The sequence below is a fragment of the Eschrichtius robustus genome, chromosome 12 (genome assembly GCF_028021215.1).
Source record: "Eschrichtius robustus isolate mEscRob2 chromosome 12, mEscRob2.pri, whole genome shotgun sequence".
Classification (NCBI taxonomy): domain Eukaryota; kingdom Metazoa; phylum Chordata; class Mammalia; order Artiodactyla; family Eschrichtiidae; genus Eschrichtius; species Eschrichtius robustus.
This window is the reverse complement of record NC_090835.1, coordinates 89,242,075-89,267,025: the sequence shown is the minus strand read 5'-3', so window position 1 is coordinate 89,267,025 and position 24,951 is coordinate 89,242,075. Positions and strand designations below refer to the sequence as shown.

General features: G+C 38.8%; 1 protein-coding gene across 1 annotated transcript in view; it reads right to left on the bottom strand.

The window, feature by feature from the left end:
• DCDC2 (doublecortin domain containing 2) overlaps window positions 1-24,951 on the bottom strand; it is a 157,203-nt gene that overhangs the window by 88,298 nt on the left and 43,954 nt on the right. Inside the window, exons 3-6 of the mRNA XM_068557832.1 lie at window positions 14,948-15,024; window positions 14,684-14,815; window positions 10,300-10,446; window positions 8,158-8,212 (exon numbers count right to left, since the gene is read on the bottom strand). Of these exons, the coding sequence (XP_068413933.1) occupies window positions 8,158-8,212; window positions 10,300-10,446; window positions 14,684-14,815; window positions 14,948-15,024 (411 nt within the window). The remainder of the gene's footprint in view (window positions 1-8,157; window positions 8,213-10,299; window positions 10,447-14,683; window positions 14,816-14,947; window positions 15,025-24,951) is intronic.

Sequence of the window (24,951 nt, the reverse complement as noted above, 5' to 3'; positions counted from 1 at the left end):
AGAAAAATTCACAGCCTTACAAATGAAGTTATTTATGCTATTTTGTCATAGCCTACAAGAAAATGAATTATGCATAAATTTATTAACATTATGAAAACTTGTCCAGACCTATAACACTTTTTTGCATAATTTAATTTCCTATTCCAACTGCAATTTAAACATACAGTTTCCATTTAATTATTGCATTAACTGCAACCAGAGTTGGGTTTTTTTCTTTCCTTTTCTTTAATGATTCTTCCTCACAAGGCCATAAACTGCCAGGCAGGAAAAATGGCTAATGTGATTATAGTAGAGATTCCAAAACCATCATGTGAGAAGAAACCATCCGCCAGGTCTCACATTCTAGTCTATTTTCAAACAAGTCTCTTCGTCCCAAGATTCTAAAACTTTAAAAGCCTTGAATGGAGGAGTAACCCTTCTAGCAAGCCTACTAGAATGTTCAGAGATGCTGTTGAACTTTCAAGGACTGAAATGAAACTTAAAGAATGAGAAACTCTGGATCTCAGCATAATAGTTTTTTACCGCTCTCTGGGAAAACTCTTATTCACAAAGGGGTAAAACAAGGGAGAAGCAGACGCCCCAACCTGGAGTGTCTGGGGATTCATATAATTTTAAAAATCAACTCTGTTGTTGAACATACAGGAAGTTCTGATTTACTACACCCTGTTAGGGACACTCAAAAGGGCAATTTGGAAGCATCAAGAAAGACTAGTTGATTCCAATAACTATATGAGGCATGGCTTTGGTAACTGACACTCATGCGTTCAAATATTGATTAATGACTAACCGCCAGGCACTTGGTGAGTAAGAACTAAATTAAACTGAGAAAAAAGGAAGAACTGTTTTGCAATTAGAAGATGGGAAAGAATTTAAATGCTTTTCTTTTTAAAAAAGAAAACATGTCGTATAGCACAGGGAACTCTACTCAGTATTCTGTAATAACCTAAATGGGAAAAGAATCTGAAAAAGAATAGACATATGTATATGTATAACTGAATCACTTTGCTGTACACGTGAAACAAATACAACATTATAAATCAACTATACTGCAATATAAAATAAAAATTAGAAAAAGAAAATATTGATTCATCTAAAAAGATAAAATAGATATATAATAAATACAAAGATATAAATAAATTATATAATATAAATTATATATACTCATTTATTTACATAGTTAATTATATAAATTATAGATAATATGTAAATAAATTACAGAGAAAGGGAAGGGCAAAGGAATGGAGAGATGGATTTTCCTTTCTTTTCTGAGACTTCTGCATGTGACTCATAACTTGGATACATCGATAGTCATTGCTATTTGTGGGGCATAGGGAATAGGGGAGTTTTGCCATCTCATAAGAGCTATGCTAGTTGATAAAACAGTATTACTAAGTACCTCTTGTGTGCTAAATACTCATAACCATAAATATTTACCAAATGTATAGATAGGTATTATTATCACTATTTTACAGATAAAGGAATTAACTTTCTCAGGGTTACCCAGGTCTGATTTTTCTGCTACACTGAACCTTCCTAATACCCAAGACACTAGAAACAGTTATTATATAGAATGGTTCCCTAAAAAAGCTACCTGGAAGTAATAGATTACGACTTTTTCCCAAAGCGGAAGAAATCAAGCAGCAGCCAAATTTTACAGCGTGTCCCATGCAAAAACTAAACCCCATGTGACACTTCAACCACTGTCCTGCCTTTGCTTCGCACACATACCAAAATATCTGATAGGAATAGCAAATCTCTGGCCCAAACAAACAAAAAACTAAGAAGAGCCCTTCGATCACCCCTCACTCTACTGAAACTGGGATTTTTTTCAGTAATTCCCTAGGTTCTTTGCAACAAGATCCAATCAACTCAGGTTTCTTTCATTACCAAGGTAGACTCATTTTCAGCCCCCATGAACATGTGTCAAAGACATACGGGCCATAAAGCATCAAGTTTAAAATAATTTTGTGAGGGATTTGCCGCACACAGCAGCCTTCACAGTGTGTGTATTTCAGCGATGCACCCAGGAGACCTTCTGAGCAGGGGACCAGACCCAGACTTAGGCTGGCATTTCTCTCACTGTGCATCTAGTGATGGGAAGTGTGAGAAACCCTTTTATCCAAATTGGCATCCGTTTCCCAAAAGGCAAAATGGAATTTGGGAAGCATCTGGAATTGACCTTGCTTCACCGTGACTTTGATCATGCCGTTTTCTTACCAAAACCTTAGCAATTACAATATTTGAACCTGTAAATTGCTGATCACAAGATACATCAGCCACGTGGTAATAAGGACAACTAAAGACAATTTAACGTCGTCTTTGGCTCTTTCAAATACGTCCCTGATTTTACATCTCTTCCACTAGAGGGTGCTTGGATTCCGTGTGGTGAGATCTCGCAGCTAGAGAACAGCCTCCCGCCGGTGGGTTAATTTTTCAAACTTAATAGGACTTCAGAGGATTCACTTATATCTTCCTTTTGTTTTCAAGGCTAGAATCACAAGGTAAAATTATTCTCAAGGTGCTCATTTCTGTGACTCCCCAGTCTGAACAGGTGTAACTTCTGGCATTCCCTGGCTGTTTTGAAAGGGTCTGGTGGACCCCCAGAACCCCCAGCCCCCGTTACCCACACTCCCTACCACAAGGGTGGGGCCTCGCGGACACGTCACCCCTGCACAGCAGGGTCCTCTATGCAATATGGCAGCTTTCTCTATCTCTCTCTCTTTTTTTTTTTTTGAAGTTCTATCAGGCCCCCACCCACACTCTCCTTCATGCTGCAATACAGCCATTCCTAGAAGGCGGTGTGGAGAAATGATTTCCTAAAAATCCAGTTCTGTGTCCCCTTTGATTTGCACCACGAGTTTGCGGATGCCTTCCCTTTGATTGGACAGTAGTTCCGAAAGTCTGAAGCCTGCTCGCCCATAGTCCCATTCACTCACAGCCCCACTCAGTGCCAACCGGTTAACGATCTTAAAAACACGTGCAGGGCTTCCCTGGTGGTGCAGTGGTTAAGAATCCGCCTGCCAATGCAGGGGACACGGGTTCGAGCCCTGGTCCGGGAAGATCCCACATGCCGCGGAGCAACTAAGCCCGTGCGCCACAACTACTGAGCCTGCGCTCTAGAGCCCCTGAGCCACAACTACTGAGCCCACGTGCCACAACTACTGAGCCTGTGCTCTGGAGCCCGCGAGCCACAACTACTGAAGCCCGCGCGCCTAGAGCCTGTGCTCCACAACAAGAGAAGCCACCACAATGAGAAGCCCACACACCGCAACAAACAGTAGCCCCCGCTCGCCACAACTAGAGAAAGCCTGCGTGCAGCAGCAAAGACCCAACGCAGCCAAAAATAAAATAAATAAAATAAAATAAATAAATTTATAAAAAACCAAACAAACAAACAAACAAAAAACACGTGCATTCTCCAGGGAACCAATTAATTAAAGGAAAGGAGCAAACTGATCCTTCTCTTAAAAAACAAGTTTGTGCTTTTGGAACGCCTGACATAGAATATTCTCTCTGTGCGGCTCACAGCACTCACTCACACATCCACTAGACGGGTTTCCTGAGAACCTACTGTGTGCCCAGCGGGTTACTCCCCTCAGCTGAATATAACCTCCTAAAGGAGGCCCACCCTGGCCACCCAAAGGATACTGCACCCTCTCTCACTTTCTCTTTCCATATCCTCACGCATTTCTGTTCAAGCTTATCCCTGATTAATATCACACGTGTATTTGTTTGTCTTTTTCCTCCTCCAGAATGGAAGCTTCATACATCTAGTTTTCTCTGGAATCTCTGCCTCCCCTTCCCCACAAGCACTAAAACAGTGCTCAGGACATAATATGAACTCAATAAACGGCTATTGGATGAACGGGTCAATCAGTGACGGCAGTTACAATATGCTCCAAGAAGTAGGATAGATGTCCATCTGCCCTGCTGCCTCCTGTCCAAGTCACCTGCATCACTCACCTGGATGCCAGCCGTCCCACTGCCTCCTGCTTCTGTTCTTGCCCCGCCCCCCTTCTCTGTAGACAACACAGCCAGAATGATCCCTTAAAACTGCAAATCAAATGATACCACTCTCTACTTGTATCCCTCAAACGGTGTCCTGGTAAGGGATAAAATCCAAACTCCATGCATGGCCTACACGATCAGGCCCTGACCGCCCCTCCAATTTAATCGCAGACCACTCCAGCCTTCTTTCTGCCCCACTTCTTTACGCCAAGCTCTTTACCAAGGGCCCTTGTGACTGTTTCTCCTGTGCCCACCTCGTATGACTGGCTCCTTTACATCATTAAGGTCCCACTCTCAGAGAATCTTATATCAATTAGTGTCCTAATTAGTGCCCACATTTTATTGTCCTCATAGCACTTATCACCATCTGAAATTGTTTATATATTTGTTTATTATTTATTTATTTTATTTATTTTTGGCTGTGTCGGGTCTTAGTTGCAGCTCACAGGATCTTCGTTGAGGCACGCAGGATCTTTTGTTGCGTGCGGCGCGTGGGCTCTTTGTTGCAGCCTGCAGGTTTCTCTCTAGTGTGGCATGCAGATTTTCTCTTCTCTAGTTGTGGCGCCCGGGCCCCAGGGCACATAGTTTGCAGCACACGGGCTCTAGTTGAGGCGCATGAGCTCAGTAGTTGTGGCGCGCCGGCTTGGTTGCCCCGCGGCACGCGGGATCCTAGTTCCCCGATCAGGGATCGAACCCACGTCCCCTGCATTGGAAGGCGGATTCTTTACCACTGGACCACCAGGGAAGTCCCTATATTTGTTTAGAGATTGATAGTCTGTCTACCCCCATTCTTCCACCCTCCCCACTCCCACACAGATACAGGCACTAGAACAAAAGTTCCTTGAGGTCTGAAACCTTGTCTGTCTGTTCATTAATCTATGCCAGTTGCTTGGAGCAATTCCTGGCACTCAGTAAGTGCTCACTAAACACACGTTGGATGGATGGCTGGATGAGCAGATGAATGGATGGATGAATCTATAGAATGCTTAGGGAGCATTGTGGAAAGAGAGGTAGACTCTGCTATCAATGTATTTTTCTAAGTCATAGCATGGCAATATAATTTTGAGTCTTTGCTGCATATGAGATGGAAATTCATCTCAAAATATAACTTGGAGTCTTCAAAGGCCACTTCCTCAAAGAGGTCTTTTCCTGACACACATACCTAAGTTCTCCTTTTATCTTCTTGCGTATTGTTCTATACTTTTCCTTCATTTTAGTCACACTTTGTAATTACATATTGCTTTGTGGCATCGCCTACGTAACCCTTGTCTCCCTGAGTAGGCCAGGGCTAAGAGAGAGTGTTGTGTCTTTTTGCTCAATACCATCTCCCTGGTGCTTAGTTCCACACCAGACACACAGAAGACTTCACCAATCATCATTAGATGACCCAGTATTCACAGCACAGATCTTCCAAACAAGTGAGCAAGAAAGAGGCATGTATGTGCCTCCTGTGTATGAATTTTAAAACGGGAAACACATTACACATTTTTTTTTAATAATCAGACATTCTAAATTTCAGAAGAGTAAGCACCTAATCCCGAAGTTCAGTAATTGTGAATGTAAGGAGCTGAGTCCTGATCTTGGTTCTGACATGAACTTTCCCTATGACCTAGGTCAGTTATTCAACTACACTTGGTCTCTGTTTAACCATCACCTTTCCAGCTATACTGTGAGAGTTAACGAGCTCATATGTGCATGGCACGTGGAAGAGATTCCACTCCAAAGTCCCGAAGAAGAGCAAGAGGACAAAATTTCCGAACCCTAAGTTCCTGGTTTTTATTTAGCTTTATAGTGGCTAAAATATATTTTTCAGTTACTAGAATTCTCTCTCTCCCCTTGCTCTCCACACGCATGAAGTTTTGGGTCCTCTGTGGTTCTCACTGCTCTGTCTCTCTGTCTCTCTGTCTGTCTGTCTGTCTGTCTGTCTCTCTCTCTCTCTCTCTCGGCTCCCACTCCCCCATCCTCTCACTCAACAGCGTGAAGAACCCTGCTCCCTGCCAGGCTGTGCTGGGTGTGAGGAAAGAACACCACCATGACACGTCTCTGCTCTTCGACGATGACCATCATGTGGATGAACTTGCAAATCAACATCTGATGTCCTCAGCCTCTGCCATTTACAACTACTAGCTGAACATTTTTCAACTAGATTCCGTGATGACACAACTCAATGCATTGGAAAGTAAGCAGGTCACTCTTTCCTATAGTTGCCCTCTTCTTAGCCATAGTACCACCATTTTCTCGGACATCCAAGCTCAGAATCTTGCAGTTATCTTTGGCTCCAACTGCTCCATTAATCCCCTGTATCCAATCACCTAGCAAGTCCTTTGTTTCTTCATGAGCAATAATCACCTACCGCTGCTCCCTCACCACCTACCTAGTCTAGGCTCTTACCACTTTATACCAAGGTTATGGAACTTGCTTTGTAACTGACACCTCATCTATGGCCTCTCACCATGTTAAGGTTTTCTCCACATAAAAGATCTGTCCTTTCTAGACTGGACTTGGATCAACATTCTCACTTCTCTGAAGCCTTCATGAGCTTCCCTTAACTCAAGGCTAAAGACTAAACTCTACATTCTGACATTCGAGGTCATCTCAAACTGCCACCACCTGCCAAGTGAGGCATGTCAGCCTCCACACCATGAGGGGCCCTCTGTTCCAGTTGGCCTGAGGGACTCATTGTCCCCCTGGGGTCAGAAGCATTAGCTCCCTCCAAGTGGGCCATCTAGACTCAATCCTTCCCCTCCATTTACTCAATGGAGCCTTTGGAGACGCTACTTCTACTATCTGTGTTTCCTTTTCTCATTTTTAAATGCAATAACAACAGTACCTGCCTCATGGGGTTGGGGTTAAATAAATCACATCTGTAAAGACCTTGGCATGGTGTTGAACCCTCGAGTGTTCACTAAATATCAGCCAAAATTACTGTTTCTCCGTGTGCTCATCTCTGCTCCTTTCTTCACACTGTCCTTTCTATCTCCCTTTCCTCTCACTAACCTTCACCTGAATCTTAAACAGTCCTCAAAGGCACAGCTCAAATTCAACTTCCTCCATGTACTTTGGCCAATGCACATTGATTCCTTTTGTCTCATTCCTTCTGTATAGCTATCTCAGCACATTTTTTTATATTTAGCTTTAGCTTGTTAGTTACCTTTTCAAACTATTTTCTCTATTTCAATTAGACTGTAAGTTTCTTGAGGGCAAGAGCTTTGTCACAAATAGTACAATAGTTACAGCGAATGAGTGGGTATGTCTGTTGCTTGTTATACTGAGATCAGCACTATTTCTTCACACAAAATTATTTTTCTTTTTCAAGAATTTCACATGATATTATAGAAAGTGGGGAGGGGAAGAAATATCTAAATCATCATTAGGAGACAGTATCATTGCCCAGCAGCCACTTACTTTACAAAACACCAGTATAAGCGTTTTGCTTATTTAATTCAGAAAGGGGAAATGTCAGATCAATTCTGACCACTACAGGTCAGGAAGTTCAACCAAAAGAGTAGAAAGAGAAGTTTCAGCCAAGAAGACCTGTCAAAGCAATACTCCAGCATGACATGAAACTCATCTCCATGAGGGGGTACAGACAAGAAATACAAATAGGTTAAGAAGTTACCTACTAAATACTTGTCACAGTTCCCATATAAGGGGTATTTAGTACACATTTGCTGAATTAACAAATAAATGAATGAATGATGGATGGAAAAGATTCTGATAAGGAGCTAAATATTTGGAATGATTCTCAATCTTTTAAAGGAACATAACTGAGGATTACCATTCTGTTACAAAAACTTTCTTTTCAGTCTTGGTCAGTGACAGAAAACAAGACTGGGCAGACCACTGGTGTGACCTAATACAGCATTTCTTCTCATTTGTATATCACTGCCTAGATTTCAACCATGGTATAAATTTTATCAGGTCTGTATATTAGGAAAAAGATATTTTGAAATCCATATTTTTAAAATGTTAGCTCTCCTTTAGAAACTTAGTTGTAACATTAATGTTCTAGTGTTGTTTCACATAATTGCTTATATACCACAAGGTGGCTAAGTTTCATTTCTTCGAATTTAATTGAAACCCAAAGGACAGTCTCTCTGTATCATACAGAAATATAGAACATTAATGAGTAAAGCATCTGATACTTACACTCCCTTTAGACTTTCTGGATCCTACAATAGGAGGTAGTGAAGAGGCTTTCTGACTGCGGAAACAAATTGCAATTTAGAAATCTGAGCATTATTCACAAATAATATATAAGGCAAAATAATCGTCATCTCAATTTGTCATCCTGACATGGAACTCAACTACTTACTGACATCAGTATTTCACAAAATGTCCCATAGACTTCCCCAATTTCACAAAGACCACCATAACATTTCCAAATTCCATTCCAAAAGACCGTTAATGTTTTTTTGTAGAGTATTTTTTAATATAAATTTATTTATTTATTATTTATTTATTTATTTTTGGCTGTCTTGGGTCTTCGTTGCTGCGCACGGGCTTTCTCTAGTTGCGGTGAGCAGGGGCCACTCTTCGTTGCGGTGCACGGGCCTCTCATTGTGGTGGCTTCTCTTGTTGCGGAGCACCAGCTCTAGGCACACGGGCTTCAGTAGTTGTGGCACGTGGGCTCAGTAATTGTGGCTCGCGGGCTCTAGAGTGCAGACTCAGTAGTTGTGGTACACGGGCTTAGTTGCTCCAAGGCATGTGGGATCTTCCCGGACCAGGGCTCGAACCCGTGTCCCCCGTCTTGGCAGGCGGATTCTTAACCACTGCGCCACCAGGGAAGTCCCTCTTGTATAGTATTTTAATTGATGCTTACAAATAAATTTAGTACTGTCTTAAATTTTTTCATAGCATTTAAAATCAGATCTCTAAATTTTCTATTTGCATTTCAAAAAATCATTTCCCAAGCCGAGTGATGATTTTGCCAGATGGCATTTAAAACTATAAATTTCCATAGTTTTTATCATGTCTATAATGTCTACCTCTGATAGAAGCATAGAATAGTAAAACACTGGCATGTTATTCAGGGAGTTTCTAAACCAGTCATTCTCACCAAAAAGTAAAAAATTCTCTTCGGCTCTAAGAGTAAGTTATTTCCCAGATGTTTCTATTATAGGAAAAGATCCATCTTGAAACCCAACCCACCTTGAAACCTAACCCTCTCTGAAAATAAGGAGGCCACAGAGATAAGGGTAAATCTTACTAATCTGTCTGAGAAAGGCCACCAAGAGCTAGTTTTCTCACTGCCATCAAGTACAAGCTCTTACTGCAGTGTGTACTGCAACGCCCAGCAGCCTAACCCAGTATTGTTTAGCAAAGGTTGTGAAGGATTTGATTTCATGGATGGGTAAGGATGGTTAGCAGTAAGTCTGCTTGCATACTTCGAACACCACCCCTGAAATTCCATTTCATCTATTACTTATGAAACCCTTGGCTAGCCTCTCCATCAAGCTACACAGATTGCAAATTAATGGAAAACAAATTGGTGACATTCTGCTCTATCTCTGCCACAAATCACCCACCCTAGCAGAGGACAGCTACAAAAAGTCAGTTTTCTAGCAAAGTGGACACAGAAAAGCAGCAGAGATGGATTGCAGGGCACCATGAGCAAGCCAAAGGGTCCGTGCATCCAGGGCTGGGGCTCTTCATGAAAATGCATGCCTCGGCGTCCATCCACTGGGCTGAAATAAGGCATTCTTCACAAATATATGACATCTCATACAGGAAAATGGTCCACTGTGTACTATGTGTAGTTAAAAGTGTAATCTTTAAAATTCTGCATGTAATAACTACACACCCAGCCACTCTACTTCTTTGTACAAAAGGAACTATATCATTTTTATATTTTACTGTTTTTATTTTTTAAAGTAGAAAATATTCATTTTTAATCACCTTTAGAAGTTTCTCTGTGCATCGACTGAAAAGTTATTTGGTCTAGCTAACCAGTTAAGATGTTATTAAAACTTCTAATAACGTATGCTGTATAGAAGCTCACTGCCCGCCCTGTATCTTTTTCACAAGAATAAGTCTTTATTATAAATTCGTAAGTGAATGGTAACAAAAATACTATATAGTCTATCATGGATTCCTCAAAATTATATTTTCATGCAATAGTTCTCAATCTCCAATCACGGCAAAATAAACACCGATCAATTTATTTCATGCATGCTTTCCATTTTAACTGATAAACAAGATTCTATAAAATAGACCACTGGTCAGCATAAGACTGAATGCTATTTCAAGTGATAGTTAAAATGTGAGAGGTGAATGAGGATGCAAACTTACCCGTAAGACCTTCTCATCGTTGACTTGTCAAAAAGTAATTCACTGTAAGGCAATTTCTTAAACTTATCTCTGCCGACAGCCACGTAAAACTGCCCATTCTCCAACTCTGCCCCACTCTCAACCAGTTTTCCTTCTAAAGTATAAAGTCTGCCAAAATATGAATGCCAGCGATTAAAATTTTAACAAGCATTGCAAGAACTGCTTAAAATCACAAAGTCAATTAAAAACTCTGTTCTTAAGTTGGCTCATTCGTTACTATGCTAATTACTGAATTATAAATGCGTCAAAGTCATTAGACTCAGCTAAATGCCATTGCTATAATGCAGATGCAGTTACTCTCTAGCTGTACAGTGTTTCATCCCAAGAAATCTGACAATCTAACATAATGATCCCCTATTGCTGCCCTATTTAGATTTTAGAGGGAAAGAATTAACTTGTAGAGAACGTCGTGCTTTAAATGAAGCTCGGCTTCCACTGAAGTTTGATTCTTCTACTTATATTCTGTGAGCACCTTTAAAATTCATTTTCTTAATGCATTGGTCAGGTTGACAAGCTACTTACTGCATTCCATGCAAGAGCAGCCCTCAGCCAAAATTTTACATCCAAGCACACAGAACTGGGTCAGAAAACAAGAGGTGAGAGGGCAGGAGGTAAAAGAACCCATTGCTAGTATTAATGATGCAGAACTGCATAGCGTTCATGCTTCCTTTCTTTTTTCTTTTGCCTTCCCTCATCTTCCCAGAATCAAGGGATTTCACAAGAACTTCCCTTTACTGTAAAACTGCTGCTGCAAACTACAATATGTTACTTATTAAAAGAACAGTGATAACTTTGCTAGACGATTTAAAGTGTCCACAGAACTTGTTTAAAGAACAAGAAAAAACAGACTATTAGAAAACTACACCACAAAGACAATGCATGTTTTTGAAGGTGATAAACAAAAGAGTTAGTAACTGGAAGGGTTTTAAGATAATAACTTTTAAGATTCTCAGACTTCTTATATTATATAATTAAGGGCAGTGATAGTTGCCATTGACCTGTCTACTTGTTTACTGATTATGTAAATGGCCATAACATATGGAGTCAAGAAGTAAAACAAAAACAGCCACCAAACCCCCTAAAATGTGTTAGTACTGAGTTAGTATAAAGATTCTAAAGTCTTTCTTTATAATGTAATTCTATCCCTCAAAGTCTAAATACCAACACTTAACCCAGATATCTGGATTTTCTGCCTTGACCTACACCAGGGTTGCTGAACATTATTGACATTTTGGACCTGATAATTGTAGGAGAGGTGGGGAGGTTGTCCTGGGAATTGTAAGATGTCAACAGCACCTTTGGCCTCTACCTACTAGATGGCAGATGGTAGCTGCCCCTATTCCCTATGACTCCGGACACCGCAAGCATCCCCTAGTGGCAAAATTGCCCTGGTTGAGAACCACTGGCCTAGATCCAGATATTCTTCTTCTTTCGTTTTCCTTCAAAATAGGAAGATCTGAATCAGTAGTTAACTTTTATAGCTAGAAATTAAAAGGCAGCAAAGCTGTGACTCTGGAAACAGCCAAAATTTGACTGGTTTCCTCAACAGGTAGGTAAAAGATACTGAATAAATTCTAGCCTGTGATTTTAGCCTTCTTTTATATGACTCTTGTTGACCTGCTTTCTTACTTTGCTATAAAACGCAAGAATCATAAACAAGGAGTTGAACCAATTTGTGTGGGATGCTTTTGATATATATACTGATGCACAGGGAACCCTCCCTGTTCTGTTCTGTTAAGGGAGGGTAGGCGTGTCCCAAGTGAGCAGCAACCAAACCTCATTCACGTCTGGCATTACAGTAAGAATTAAGCCTCTCCAAGTATTCAGGTGTTCAGGGGACATATAACTATATTCTCATTTCTGTATTTGTTCTGGAATATATTTTATTTCTATGTATTAATTTGTTCATATCAATATATGTATGAATAGGTATATCTGGGCATGCAATTGTGTGTATGTATCTTTGTGTGCTTCATATTATTTATTGAGTGGGTTTACATCTATGTATGTGTCAAAAGACAAAACTATATATCTTTTAAAAAAAAATCAGTGTATAACTGTTGAGATCTGCCTTTACTTCTGATGCCAAAATGAAATCCAAAAGGATCAAAGATTTAAATGAAATTTAAAAGTTGAAAGACGAAAACATGGGAGAATATTTTTATAATCTCAGAGTGAAGAAGACCTAAGCTAATCATAGAACCTAATGATCATAATGAAAGATTGAAAATTTGCATCAAAATTCATCATATCTGTGTGCAAAAAGAAACATAAAGAGTTATAAAAATACAAATTGGAAACATAAATATATTTAAATATGGAAACATTTAAAACTCATATATGAGAAAAGGCTAATTTCTGTAATATATAAAGAGTCCCTATAAATTAATAAAATAAATGTGCAAAGGCCATGAGAGATATATATTCATATTCATATGTAATGAATATGTTCATTCATATATAATGGGAGATAAATGTATGGCATTTATTTACAGACTAGCTTGGCAGTTAACAGCACAGGCTCTGGAGCAGACTGCCTACTAGGTTTGAATTCCAGCCCTTCTACTCATTACCTGAATAATCCTGGGCAAGTAAATTTCCCCCTCTATGTCTCATGTTTCATGTCTATTAAAAGAGACTAATAGAATTAGTCACCTCATAGGGTTGCTGAGTTAATTAAGTTAAAAATGTAAAACACTTGGAATAATGACTCGCACACAAGAAATGATCAGTGATGTTGTTGTTGTAGTATATTAAATAAATAAAATTCAAGAAACAATGAAATACTACTTTTACCAAGACAAGATGTTTGTTAGTTTTATAGTATAGATGAGAGCATGAAAAACAGGCCCTCTCATGCACTTTTGGTAAATTGGTACAGACTCTTTGGAAGACAGTTGGCAGTATCTATCAAAATTTAATAGCATTCACCACTTGATACAGCAATTCAACTTCTACACTTTCATCTCTTAACAAACTCTGCTTAGATACAAAAACACGTACTGTAATAGCAAAAGGTTGAAAATGACCGAAATTTCCATCAAGAGGAGACTGTTAAGTAGATTAAGGTACACCCATAAAATGGAATATTTTGTAGTCGTTAAACATAATAAGATAGAGCAATTTGTGCTGATAAGAAAACTGTCCAAGATTTGTTGTTACAGGGAAAAAAGTAAGGTGTATTTACATATTTATTCATGTGTGTGTGTGTTCCCATTTGTGTTTCTATGAATTCCAGTTTCCATCCTGCAATGATGCAGAAAAGTACTGGAAAGAAAGACTGGGGAACCTGAGGTGGGAGAAATAGTTTTTATTTATATTTCTTTCCTATTTGCATTTTTTACTGCATGTGAAGTATTATATTTTCAATTAAAACAATTATATTTAAAATCACAATGGTTGTGAAACTATATATACTAATATATGTAAATATGCATACATTAATCTGTACCCACATTTAACTGAAAAACATACAACCATCTGAGAGCTTATTTTACCCTCTATGTCTATAGTGTTCTCTACCAGTGGAGTATGTCAGAGAGACTGGGTGAGGGTAATATTCAAGAATAACTACCAGAAAACTCTTTATTGGATTTCAAATATTTGTGTGTCACATATTATATATAATCTCTGTACATGTCTATATTATTTGTAACCCTCCCACCTATGAGATAATAAATAAATGAGACTCCATCAAGGTATAGTTTCATAGGCTTCACAACTTAAAAGCCATGATTTTAATCTTCACTTAAATATTAGAATTTGAGAAAAATGTTTTTGATTTCTCAAGTTTAGGCAACCCCACTTAATTATCCTCTCTAACTTGCCTCCTTCCTAAACCCACTAATACCTCCTGATGTCTGATTTTTTTACCTGAGGCAAATAATTTGGACCATCAGATAATTATAAATATCTCCTAAAGAAAAGGACAGTTAATTAAGAGTCAAGAAGCTGGCTCACTCAAAAAAAAAAAAAAAAAAAAAAAAAGTCCTCCTCAAATAAAACAATGCTGATGCTTGCCTATTTGCTGTAAATCAAAAGAAAAAAATAGTTAATATTTGTTGATGTGCTCTATGTGCCAAAGAATATAAACAGTTAATATTTGTTGAGAAGTTACTATGTGCCAAGTACTGTTCTAAGCTCTTTATGAGGATTAACTCCTTCCTAAAACAACCCTACAAGGTACGAACAATTATATACCCATTTTACAGATAGAGAAACTGAGGCATATAGAGCCTAACTGGTGAGCTGAAATTCAAATCTAGGGACCAGTGACTACAGAGCCTCTTGGGAATATCCTCAGCAATTCTGAAACCCATCCACTTGCAAGATTACTTTGACATACCTGTGGACAGCCCCACTCCTCAGAGTTATTTTTTCCGTGACCATTTGTAGTACATGATCCCACTGATTCAAGGTTTTTCTAGGGATGAGGAGTCGAGAAGCTGGGTTTATAAGGTCTCCATTTGCAATCAAGCTGGAAAAAAAGCAAAGCCAGTGAGCCAAACCATTTGACACAGTTATGCCTTTAAAACTACAAAATAAATCCCAACCCAAAAGGAAACCACCACATCAATTTTAACTCAAAATGTAAAGGGCTCCAACTTACAAGATAGCGCAGGGTTCCAGAAGCGGTTTTCTAAAGCGAGCTGACACATTGATCCTGCTGTGGATTACTGGTTTTACCTTCAAAAGCAAAGAAATACAAATCACCGAGCTTATGAAATACAAAGCACCGAGTGCTTTTTTTTTCCCCCTATGAGGAAAAATTACAGGTTTCCAGGGAACTGGCTGAGATCTGTGTTGCCTTTGTTAAAACCTTGCTTTTTTCTCCACTTACATAAACACTCTGGGCTCACCCTCTATCGATGGTATGTTGCCTTAACAGAGCTCTCAAGAAAAATTTCACTTAAGCGCTGGGCATACTGCTCATGATCTGTGCCAACAACAGAAACTGTTGAGCTATTATGAGAATTTTAAGGCAACTTTTTTAAGCAATTACTTTCTGTAAAACAAAAATAAAATAATAAAATAAAATAATCCTATAAAATCTTGGACTCCCAAGTGTCCTCCCCCTCCAGCCACAACATAGTGTTTGGTCATCTCTCCTCACCCGCCTGCTGCCTAGAGTTTCTGGGTCCCCACCAGGCACTTGACCCCATCCTATTCTCTTGAGACTGACTTCATCAGCTTTTCTCGACTTCACTTCTTCCTCTATCCACCAGCCAGACACTGACCACCACCCTCCATTCCTGAACCCCTTGCATCTGGGTAGGTCTGGTCATCTTTCCCGCTCCTTTTGCTTCCAGGGTTCAGGCTGCTGTACCGAGAACCACATGGCCCCTCAGGCACCTTGGTCTGAGACAAGGCCTTGGCATCGGCCAACCCTGTTCTCCCAAATCAACTACTTCTTACATTTCCCACAGTGAACTGTCCAAATCCCTACCTTTCATTCTAAATCCTAAAATCACACTCCAGGCACACTCACTCTCAGCAAATCATTTCCCTCCAAACTTCAAGAAAATAAAGGCCAACAGGCATGAAGGCTTTCAACCTCCCTTCCGTCCATAACCCACTTCTTCTACATCTTCACCACTTTTCTCCTCTGCTGCCTGTCTCAGGAGAAGGATCCTTATCCCCTTACAAAGCAAAGCCCCCATCTTGATTTTATCCCCTGCTGCCTCTGCTTGTTCCATTAAATAGCTAGGACCCTTCACCCCCATCTGGTGTCTTCAGTTTCTCCCTTGACCCTTTGGCCCTTTCTCTCCTCTTCATCATTCCTCTCCCTAATTCCTCCCACCCTATCCTCTCCTCAGTCTTCTGCTATCTGGTTTCCACTGAACGAAAGATACACCCCAACTCTTAAGTTTGGCCTACAAGGACCCCCATGACCAACCACTGCTTCCTTGGTTCCCTCATCTCCCACCAACACTCCTTCCTCCCCGGCCTCTAGTTGTGACTTTAGGTCAAACCAGCCTACCCTCTTCCCTTCCCAAAACACACACTGAATCCTCTTCCGCGCCTTTGCTCATCAAGCCCCTCTGCCCAAAACGCCCTCCCCCTTCCTCCACCTGCTGAAATTCCATTTGCTAATCAACGCCCAGCCCAGTCATCACCAGTCCTTCCCTGTTCACCCTTCTTTACTTTTCTGTCTCAAACTGCTACGGCTACTATAGTATTGATGATCTCACTTTTGTTTTTAGGGCTTTTTTTTTTCCTTCCTGATTTGAAACGGAGCTGATTAATAAAAATAGCAAAGGGAACTGATTAATAAAAACAGTCAACATTTATTTCACTATATTTAATGACAAGCACTGTACTGAGCAATTTACATGCCTTATATATCATTTAATCATCAAAACCATGCCCTGAATAAGTACTTACTATTTAACCCCATTTTACAGATGAAGAAACTGGAGCTTAATTAATTTGCCTAAAATCACACATACTAAGGGGCAGGGCTGTCCATACAAGTGAACCACTATTTGCTTTGCACTTTGGTAGTTATTTTAGAGATAAGTATTAACCCTAAATAATTTATGGGACTCTCTCTTCAGTCAAATTATGCCATTTTGAGAAGAACAAAGGGTAGAATTCTTCTTGACTCTCCAGTGCCTAAAACAACACTTGGCAATGCCTGCTAGTTGAACAATAAATGCTTATTGAAATTTAATTAAAAGAGACTCTAATTTAGAGTAAAAAATTTTTAATCAATCACAATAATTTTTTTTTGCATTTTAAACCCAGAGATTCTTGGCCCTAAGCTAATATTTGCAGCGATGTCGACTTTTTTTAAAAAAAAGTTTAACAGATAATGTATGCACCTGACCAAAATTCAAGTGGTAAAATGGGGCATACAGTGAAAAGGAAGACTCTTTCCCATTCCTGTCCCACAACCACAAAGTTGCAACCAGAATTAGCAATATTCATTCAAAGGCAGCCTATACCTACATATACATATTGTCTTATGTGGCCATTTTATACATGTAATTTTTAAACATAGGGATAACTTGCTGTACCCATTCTTCTGCACCTTGCTTTTTTCATTTAACAATTACCATGGCGGTTGTTCCATACTGGTAGTTACAGTAAGGGTTGCTACATTCTTTGTAATAGCTGTGTATATTCCACACCATGGATGTGCCATAATTTATTTAACCTGTCCCTCAATGACAATCCTATTGGTTGTTTCTAAATTTTGCTATTGCAAATAATGCCATGATAGATTTCCTCATAAATATTTATTTGCATAAATATGTAAGCATTTCTGTAGAATAAATTATTAGAATTGAGAATTTGCTGAAATAAAGAAGAGGCAGTTTTTTCGGTTTAATGGAATGTATTGCAAGCTTACTCTTGATTGATCCCAAGGGTCCCTTGATTTATTTAGTTCATACTATAGCATAAGAAAATAGATTCGATTTACAAGGAATAAAGTTCTGTGGCCAGGGTTGTAGTTTACAGCACCTTGGATGACTACAAATCCCTCTCCCAGCAGATTTGCTTCCTCTTAAGGCTTAGCTTGTTTAACTGCAAATGAGTCTTTGCCTGTGTGAAGGACAGGCCTTTCTGATTCTGCGTCTATGCTGATAGTATCTGCCTCGTGAAATCCTCCCCACCTCTTAATACTGACTCCCTGGCCACTGAACTTAAAGTTTCTGCCACATCCCTGGTTCTCTATTGCCCTTCCCTGCCTTTTTGTTTTTTTTAATAGCACTTACCATCGTCTAACATACTGTACATTTTACTTACCTGGTTTTTAATTTATTGTCCCTACTGTTACTTTGTAGTTACCCTCAATATTAACTAGTAATGTACTGAGCACATACGTCATACCAATTGTTATTTTTTCAAATGTCTTTCCTTCCAACCTTGATTGCTTAATACCCTGTTAGACTGTTGAATTAAAGATGAAGGTGACTACATTAGATAAACAAATAACTTGGAAACTCCTGTTGAGCTGCCTGATATATGCTATTTTTCTTTAGCGCATACATGTCTATAGTTATTATATACAGAAATTCACAAATAGATGATTTTTTAAATAATTATATAACTTTATTCTGAGTCTGTAAGTTGTTGCTTGAATTAAATTAAACCATCTGTCTTGAATAAGTTGTTTTCCTCATTCAGTATGACAAAAATACTCTCCAAATGTTCATGATTAACCAGCTGAACTGAAGATTAATCTTAAATATATATTTCTTTGAGTCATTTTAGTTAAAATAACTAAATCAGTCTGTTTCCAGATATACTAATAAAATAATTTGAAAAAATAATCCAAGTAATATGTTTGAATTGAAAAAAAAATGTAAGACCATTGTATAAAACAATTAGGACTTTTGAGGGGAAAAAATACCATTTTTCATTAAAAATGCATTTTTCTAATTGGCATTTTAAATAATAACTTAAATCACAAAAGAATTAAGCAAATGAACTACATATAAGGGGAGCTTTCCCAAAGCCCTTATCAGAGATTAAGTGTTGGTCACTTGGTCACTTGGTGCTAATCTAGAGACACTGTGGCTTAGATATGGGAAACATAATAATCAATTAGAATATATTTTTAAAACACGAACATTTTCTTATTAGGCTGTACACTTTCCCTTGCCCTTTGAAAATGAATAATGTTTGAAATATGAGAATAATGTTAAGTATCAACACACCTGGTTATGGAGGGATGGACCCCAAAGGATTGAGTATGAAGTACTCCCACTGAGACCCCCGTGTACCAGGAATGTCTTGCTGGTGGGCATCCTGACCAGTGTTAGGTGTAATCTGTGACTATGGAACCAAATCAACTGAAAAGGCATCAATGCAAAACTCGGACATTCATTTTGGACTCAGCAGAGATCATACTCCCGGTTGGCTTTGTCAGTTAGTGAGGGAACCACCACCAGGCAAAAGCAGAACATGCTTATAGCTGACCTCTTACCTTGATTCTGAACTGGGTTCAACGTTGTCTTGGAAAACCCAGTTTATTTGGATATTGAGAAGTAGGTTAGCCTGGTGAATCAGAGGGGAGTCACTCCCTGAGTAGAAATTAGATAGCTTGGATGGATGGATAGATAGATTAAATATTTGGCTAACATTTTTCTTGGAAATATTTCAAAGTCAAAGATGGCAAAAGTGACTTAAGCATGTTCACTCTGCTAGAATGGGGTGAGCCAGGTCTTTGAATATAAATCACATGCATCTTTCAATATATCACTCTGCCTCTGGTATCTCATTTAGATTGTGTTTATGTCACAGATGGCTATACCAAAAACAAACAAACAAACAAAACCCAACAACAAACAGAAAAAAAACGTTATGTGAATTTGACAAGTCTAAGTATATAATTTAACTCAAGCTCACAAATTCCACGTGACACTTGGACAATATCACAGCTGGGTCAAATTCAAGTTAAAACCTGCATGACTTAAAAATATGAATTTTTATTTAAAAAAATAAACTCAATGAAACTAAAATTGTTGTGAACATACATATTTGGATTAATAAGAACAAGATCTACAAACTGAGGAACTGACTAAAGGTCTGAAATTCTGAACTCCAAGACAGATTGCCAATTCAACACCTCACACCTCATTTTCTTGCTCTGTAAAAATAGGGATAATCCTGCTAAACTAGCCCTAAGGGATGCTTCATGAACTAATTAATGAAGTGGCAATACCATTCCCTGGGGCCGCTAGGCTGAATGCTTCAGATCCACCTGCCTCAAATCTCAGCACTCACCACCTCTTGAAACCCTAGGCCAAGTAAACCAAAGTCGGTCTAAGGACCTGAGGAAATGATGCCATTAAACGACACCACCATGAAAATCTAATGACCACTGATCTCTTGTAAAAACTCCTGATACAATTTTAAAATTCAATTTTAAATTGCTTTTTTAAAAAAAATCACATGGGCTTCCCTGGTGGCGCAGTGGTTAAGAATCCGCCTGCCAATGCAGGGGACATGGGTTTGAGCCCTGGTCCGGGAAGATCCCACATGCCGCGGAGCAACTAAGCCCATGCGTCACAACTACTGAGCCCGCGAGCCACAACTACTGAAGCCCGGGTGCCTAGAGCCTGTGCTCCACAACAAGAGAAGCCACCGCAATGAGAAACCCGCACACCGCAGCGAAGAGTAGCTCCCTGCTCGCCGCAACTAGAGAAAGCCCGCGCGCAGCAACGAAGACCCAATGCAGCCAAAAATAAATAAACAAAATAAATAAATTTTTTTTAAAAAATCACGTTTTTGTAACTGTCCATATGATAGACTTAGGCATTTAGGAAAAAAAACATACTGAAGCCATTTATTTGCAAAATATAGCCCAACCTACACAAAGAGGCTTCAACTCTATTTTCCTTCACCGCCTTCAGATGAAGTCCACATGTCCTGGACTTGGGTATTTGAGATCACATCTGAGCTGGCCCCATCTTTTCACACTCTAACCTCATTTCTCACTATTCTACCGCCTACCCTTCACTCATGTGGATATAATTCTCTCCTCAGAAATTCCGTATCATTTTGTCTGAATCTCCATACAACATTTTTCATAGGTATTAACATATTCCCCTTATGTTATCAATATTTTCATGGACTGCATCTCTCTTTTATTTTTTTAGTAACGAGCCTCATCTATAACTCAAAGATCCATTCATGGCGCTTTGGACATAGAATTCACTCAGTAAATACTTTTTTTAATTGAAGTATAGTTAATTTACAATGCTGTGTTAGTTTCAAGTGTACAGCAAAGTGATTCATAGATAGATAGATAGATAGATACTTTTTCAGATTCCTTTCCATTACAGGGTATTATAAAATATTGAGTATAGCTCCTTGTGCTATACAGTAGGTCCTTGTTGTTTATCTATTTGATATATAGTAGTGTGTGTATGTTAATCCCAAACTCCTAATTTGTTTACCCTCCTCTCCTCTTTGGTAACCATAAGTTTGTTTTCTATGTCTGTGAGTCTATTTCTATTTTGTAAATATGTTCATTTGTATCATTTTTTTTTTAGATTTCACATATAAGTTATATCATATATATTCATCTTTCTCTATCTGACTTAATATGATAACCACTTAATATGATAATCTCTAGGTCCATCCATGTTGCTGCAAATGGCATTATTTCATTCTTTTTTATGGCTGAGTAATATTCCATTGTGTGTGTATATGTGTGTGTGTGTGTGTGTATACATCTTCAGTAAATACTTTAATTAAACAAAATTGGGGCCAATTTTTTGAGCACATACCATGCCCAGAATTGTATCAAACACTTTCCACATGTTACCTTGACTTTTTGTAATACCTTTATGTTAGTTATTTTCAAATAAGTTTACAATTGTAAAACACAACAGAATTTATAAAATGCTTTCACACTTATAGTGATGTCTATTCCTCAAAATAATATTATGAGGTTAGTATTATTCCAGTTGTACAGAAAGGAAAAGATGAGCCTCTCCACCCCTCAAGGTCACACAGTAAGCAAAGAAGCAGTCATATGGGTCCACTTCTGATTCCCAGTGCAGGGTTCATTCCTACTGCTAATGTTGCCCAAGACAGAAATTGGCCACTAGCAGAAATAGTAGACACATTTGTACCCATTTAAATAAGAGCTTTCTTGAATTATATACAACTGAATATCTGTAAACTTTTATATATATTGGCATATCTAGACCACCCTTATTCACTGGTTCCAGTATCTTCTCAAGACCACCCAAGTTTCTCTCCCCTTCACTGCTACCTGCCCACTATTCTATACATGATCATATCAGTATAATTTATGGAACTCCAATGGAATGAAAATTGAAATCTGTTAACCCCCTGAAATTTTAGAAATTCCAGAAAGGCATGGTGGCAAAATCAGCCCAGCCACTGAAATATTTTCATCAGCATTGTTATATAATAATAAAAAATTCCAACCACTCTAACTTCAGCGACAACCTAGTTATAGGAGATGTCTCTAATTATAATGAACCCGCTGTTTAGAACATTCCCAGAAGGGTCCAGTTAGTTTCTATGAGCTGATGCAACCACTCATCTGTATCTGGGTCCTCTACAGGTCCCTGTGTTGTTGTACTCAGTCCAGGGGTTGATACCCAAAGGAAGGGTTAGGATTCATCTATCAGGTGTGAATTATCATCTCTTATTCAGAGGGTCATTTTTCTGACAATAATGGATATCTTAGCATCAGTTTGCATATTTGGCTTTTGAACTGTTCTCTAAATGAATGTCTCCCCCTTCACTGAAGCAGGAAAACAAGTCAAAACAAATTCACAAAATGACATGGCTATTCAAAACAGCAAGGTAAAAGATTTCTTTTTAGCTTAAAAGTGAGCCAAAAGTTACATGTCATTATACATTTGTCTAAACCCATAGAATATATAACACCACAAGTGAACCCTAATGTAAACTATGGACTGTGGGTGATTAGGATGTGTCAGTGTAGGTTCATTAACTGTAACAAATTTACCGCTCTTGTGAGACTATGCATGTCTGGGGGCAAGGGCTATATGGGAGATCTCTGTACCTTCCCCTCAATTTTGCTGTGAACCTAAAACAGCTTTAAAACGTAATGTCTAAAAAAATATTTTTTAACTTTTAAAAAAGTAACCCAAAAGACAATATACCCATCATTAGTAATACCTTCCTTGAAAAATTCTTAAGTGTAAGCATATATTTAAATGTGTCCATACTGCTAAATCTTTTTGTCTTAAAAAACAAAATGCCCACTAATTTTCATCAAATTTTGAACCGTCAAATCAATTTCCCAGCATACCACAAATTTTTAAACTATTGGCTTTCTGGTTTAATTTTCTCTCTCTTGCATTTTGTGGAATATTTTGAAAGGTCAGATAATCTCAAGCATTCTGAATATATAATGTTAAACCTCACATTTATTAACTTTATTCTAAAATAATTATTTGCAATGGACACTCTATCTTATAGCAAAACTAAACAGGACTTGAGTCATTTTTAAGGCATTCGTAAGTCTGCATGGGTTTCCCTAATGCTATGCTGAAGAGAATAACATGACCCTCATAAAGTTAAAAAATAACCAATTAACCCAAGAGAACTCTTAGGAGTAATTACGGAAACCACTACTAACAAAGCATTGAAAAGAAAAAATTTTTTGGATTGTTTGTCTTTTCTTTAATATTCTTCTTCACTTACTACAACTTGCTTTCTATTTCACCATTGTCATTTTTGTTTGGTTTGTCTTCCCAAATGGTATTCTGGTTACCGAACCAATCTAGGCAGTGGAATGTAAAATTTCCACTAAGAATGCAGAGCAGCTGGAAGTGTGTACATAACAATGCAAGATGAAAGGTTAGCAATGCCGAGCATGCGGGGCCAGAGTACAGCCTCCACCTGCATTTAAATAAGTCATTTGGTCCCCAGGATTCCCACTGAAGAATGTGCCAACTGTACAGGATCTAAATGCTGTCTTTCATAAATACTAAGAAAGCTATTAACATGTCAACGGATGGCAAGAGAAAGTACACTAACATATTTAGCAACTATTAGTGGTTCACCCACAATGCACTCAGTGCTCTGTGTGGAGGATTCAGAACTGTGCACGAAGGGCAGAGAGCACCTCCATTCTCAGTGACTGAGCTTCTGCATAGGGTGGGATGCAGGAGTGAGAGAACCATGTGATTAGAAGGTTGGAACTTTCAGTCTTACTTCCCGAACCAATAGGAAGGGAAAAAGAACTGTAGGTTGAATCAATCACCAATGGCCAATGATATAACCAACCATGGGTATGTAATAAAAAAAAAAAACCAAAGGACAGGGTTCTGAGAGCTTCTGGATTGGTGAACACATGGAGATTCCGGGAGAGTGGCCAGCTCAGAGGCATGGAAACTCGGTGCCCTTCTCTAGGCATCTTGCCCTATGCATCTCTTCCATCTGGTTATCCTTTTATAACAAACCAGTAATCTACTAGGTAAAATGTCTCTCTGAGTTCTGAAAGCCACTCTAGCAAACAAAAAGAGGGGGTCACTGGAACCTCTGATCTATAGCTGGGTCTTCAGAAGCACAGGTAACAACCTGGACTTGAGATTAGCAAGTGGGGGCAGAGAGACGGTCTACCTATCTCCAGGTAGATAGTATCAGAATTGAGTTGAATTGTAGGACACCCAGCTGGTGTCAGAGAACTGCTTGGTGTGGGGGGGAAAAAAACCACACATTGTAACTGGAATCAGATCGTTAGGAATATTTTTTGTAATTATAAAATATTAGAAACAATCTAAATGCCCACACATAGGAGAATGGTTGAGAAAAGTATGGTACATCCATACAATGAAGAGCTCTGAAGTTGCAATTAAGAATGAGAATGACCTATACATAGATTCCCAGGATATATTGTTAAGTGAAAAACAGCAAAGTGCCAAAGGATATCTATAGCGTGGACCCTTCATATAGAAAAGAAAGGAATATAGATATAGAGATAGAGACAGAGGCAGAGATACATATCTGCTCATTTGTGGAAAAGGATAGGATAAAGACAGGATAAATAAACCAGAAACTAAGGAGAATGGTTTCTTATGGGGAATGGACAAGAACCAGGTATAAAGAATGCAGGACTAGGAACTAAGTAGGAATGGGAGTCGGGCAGGG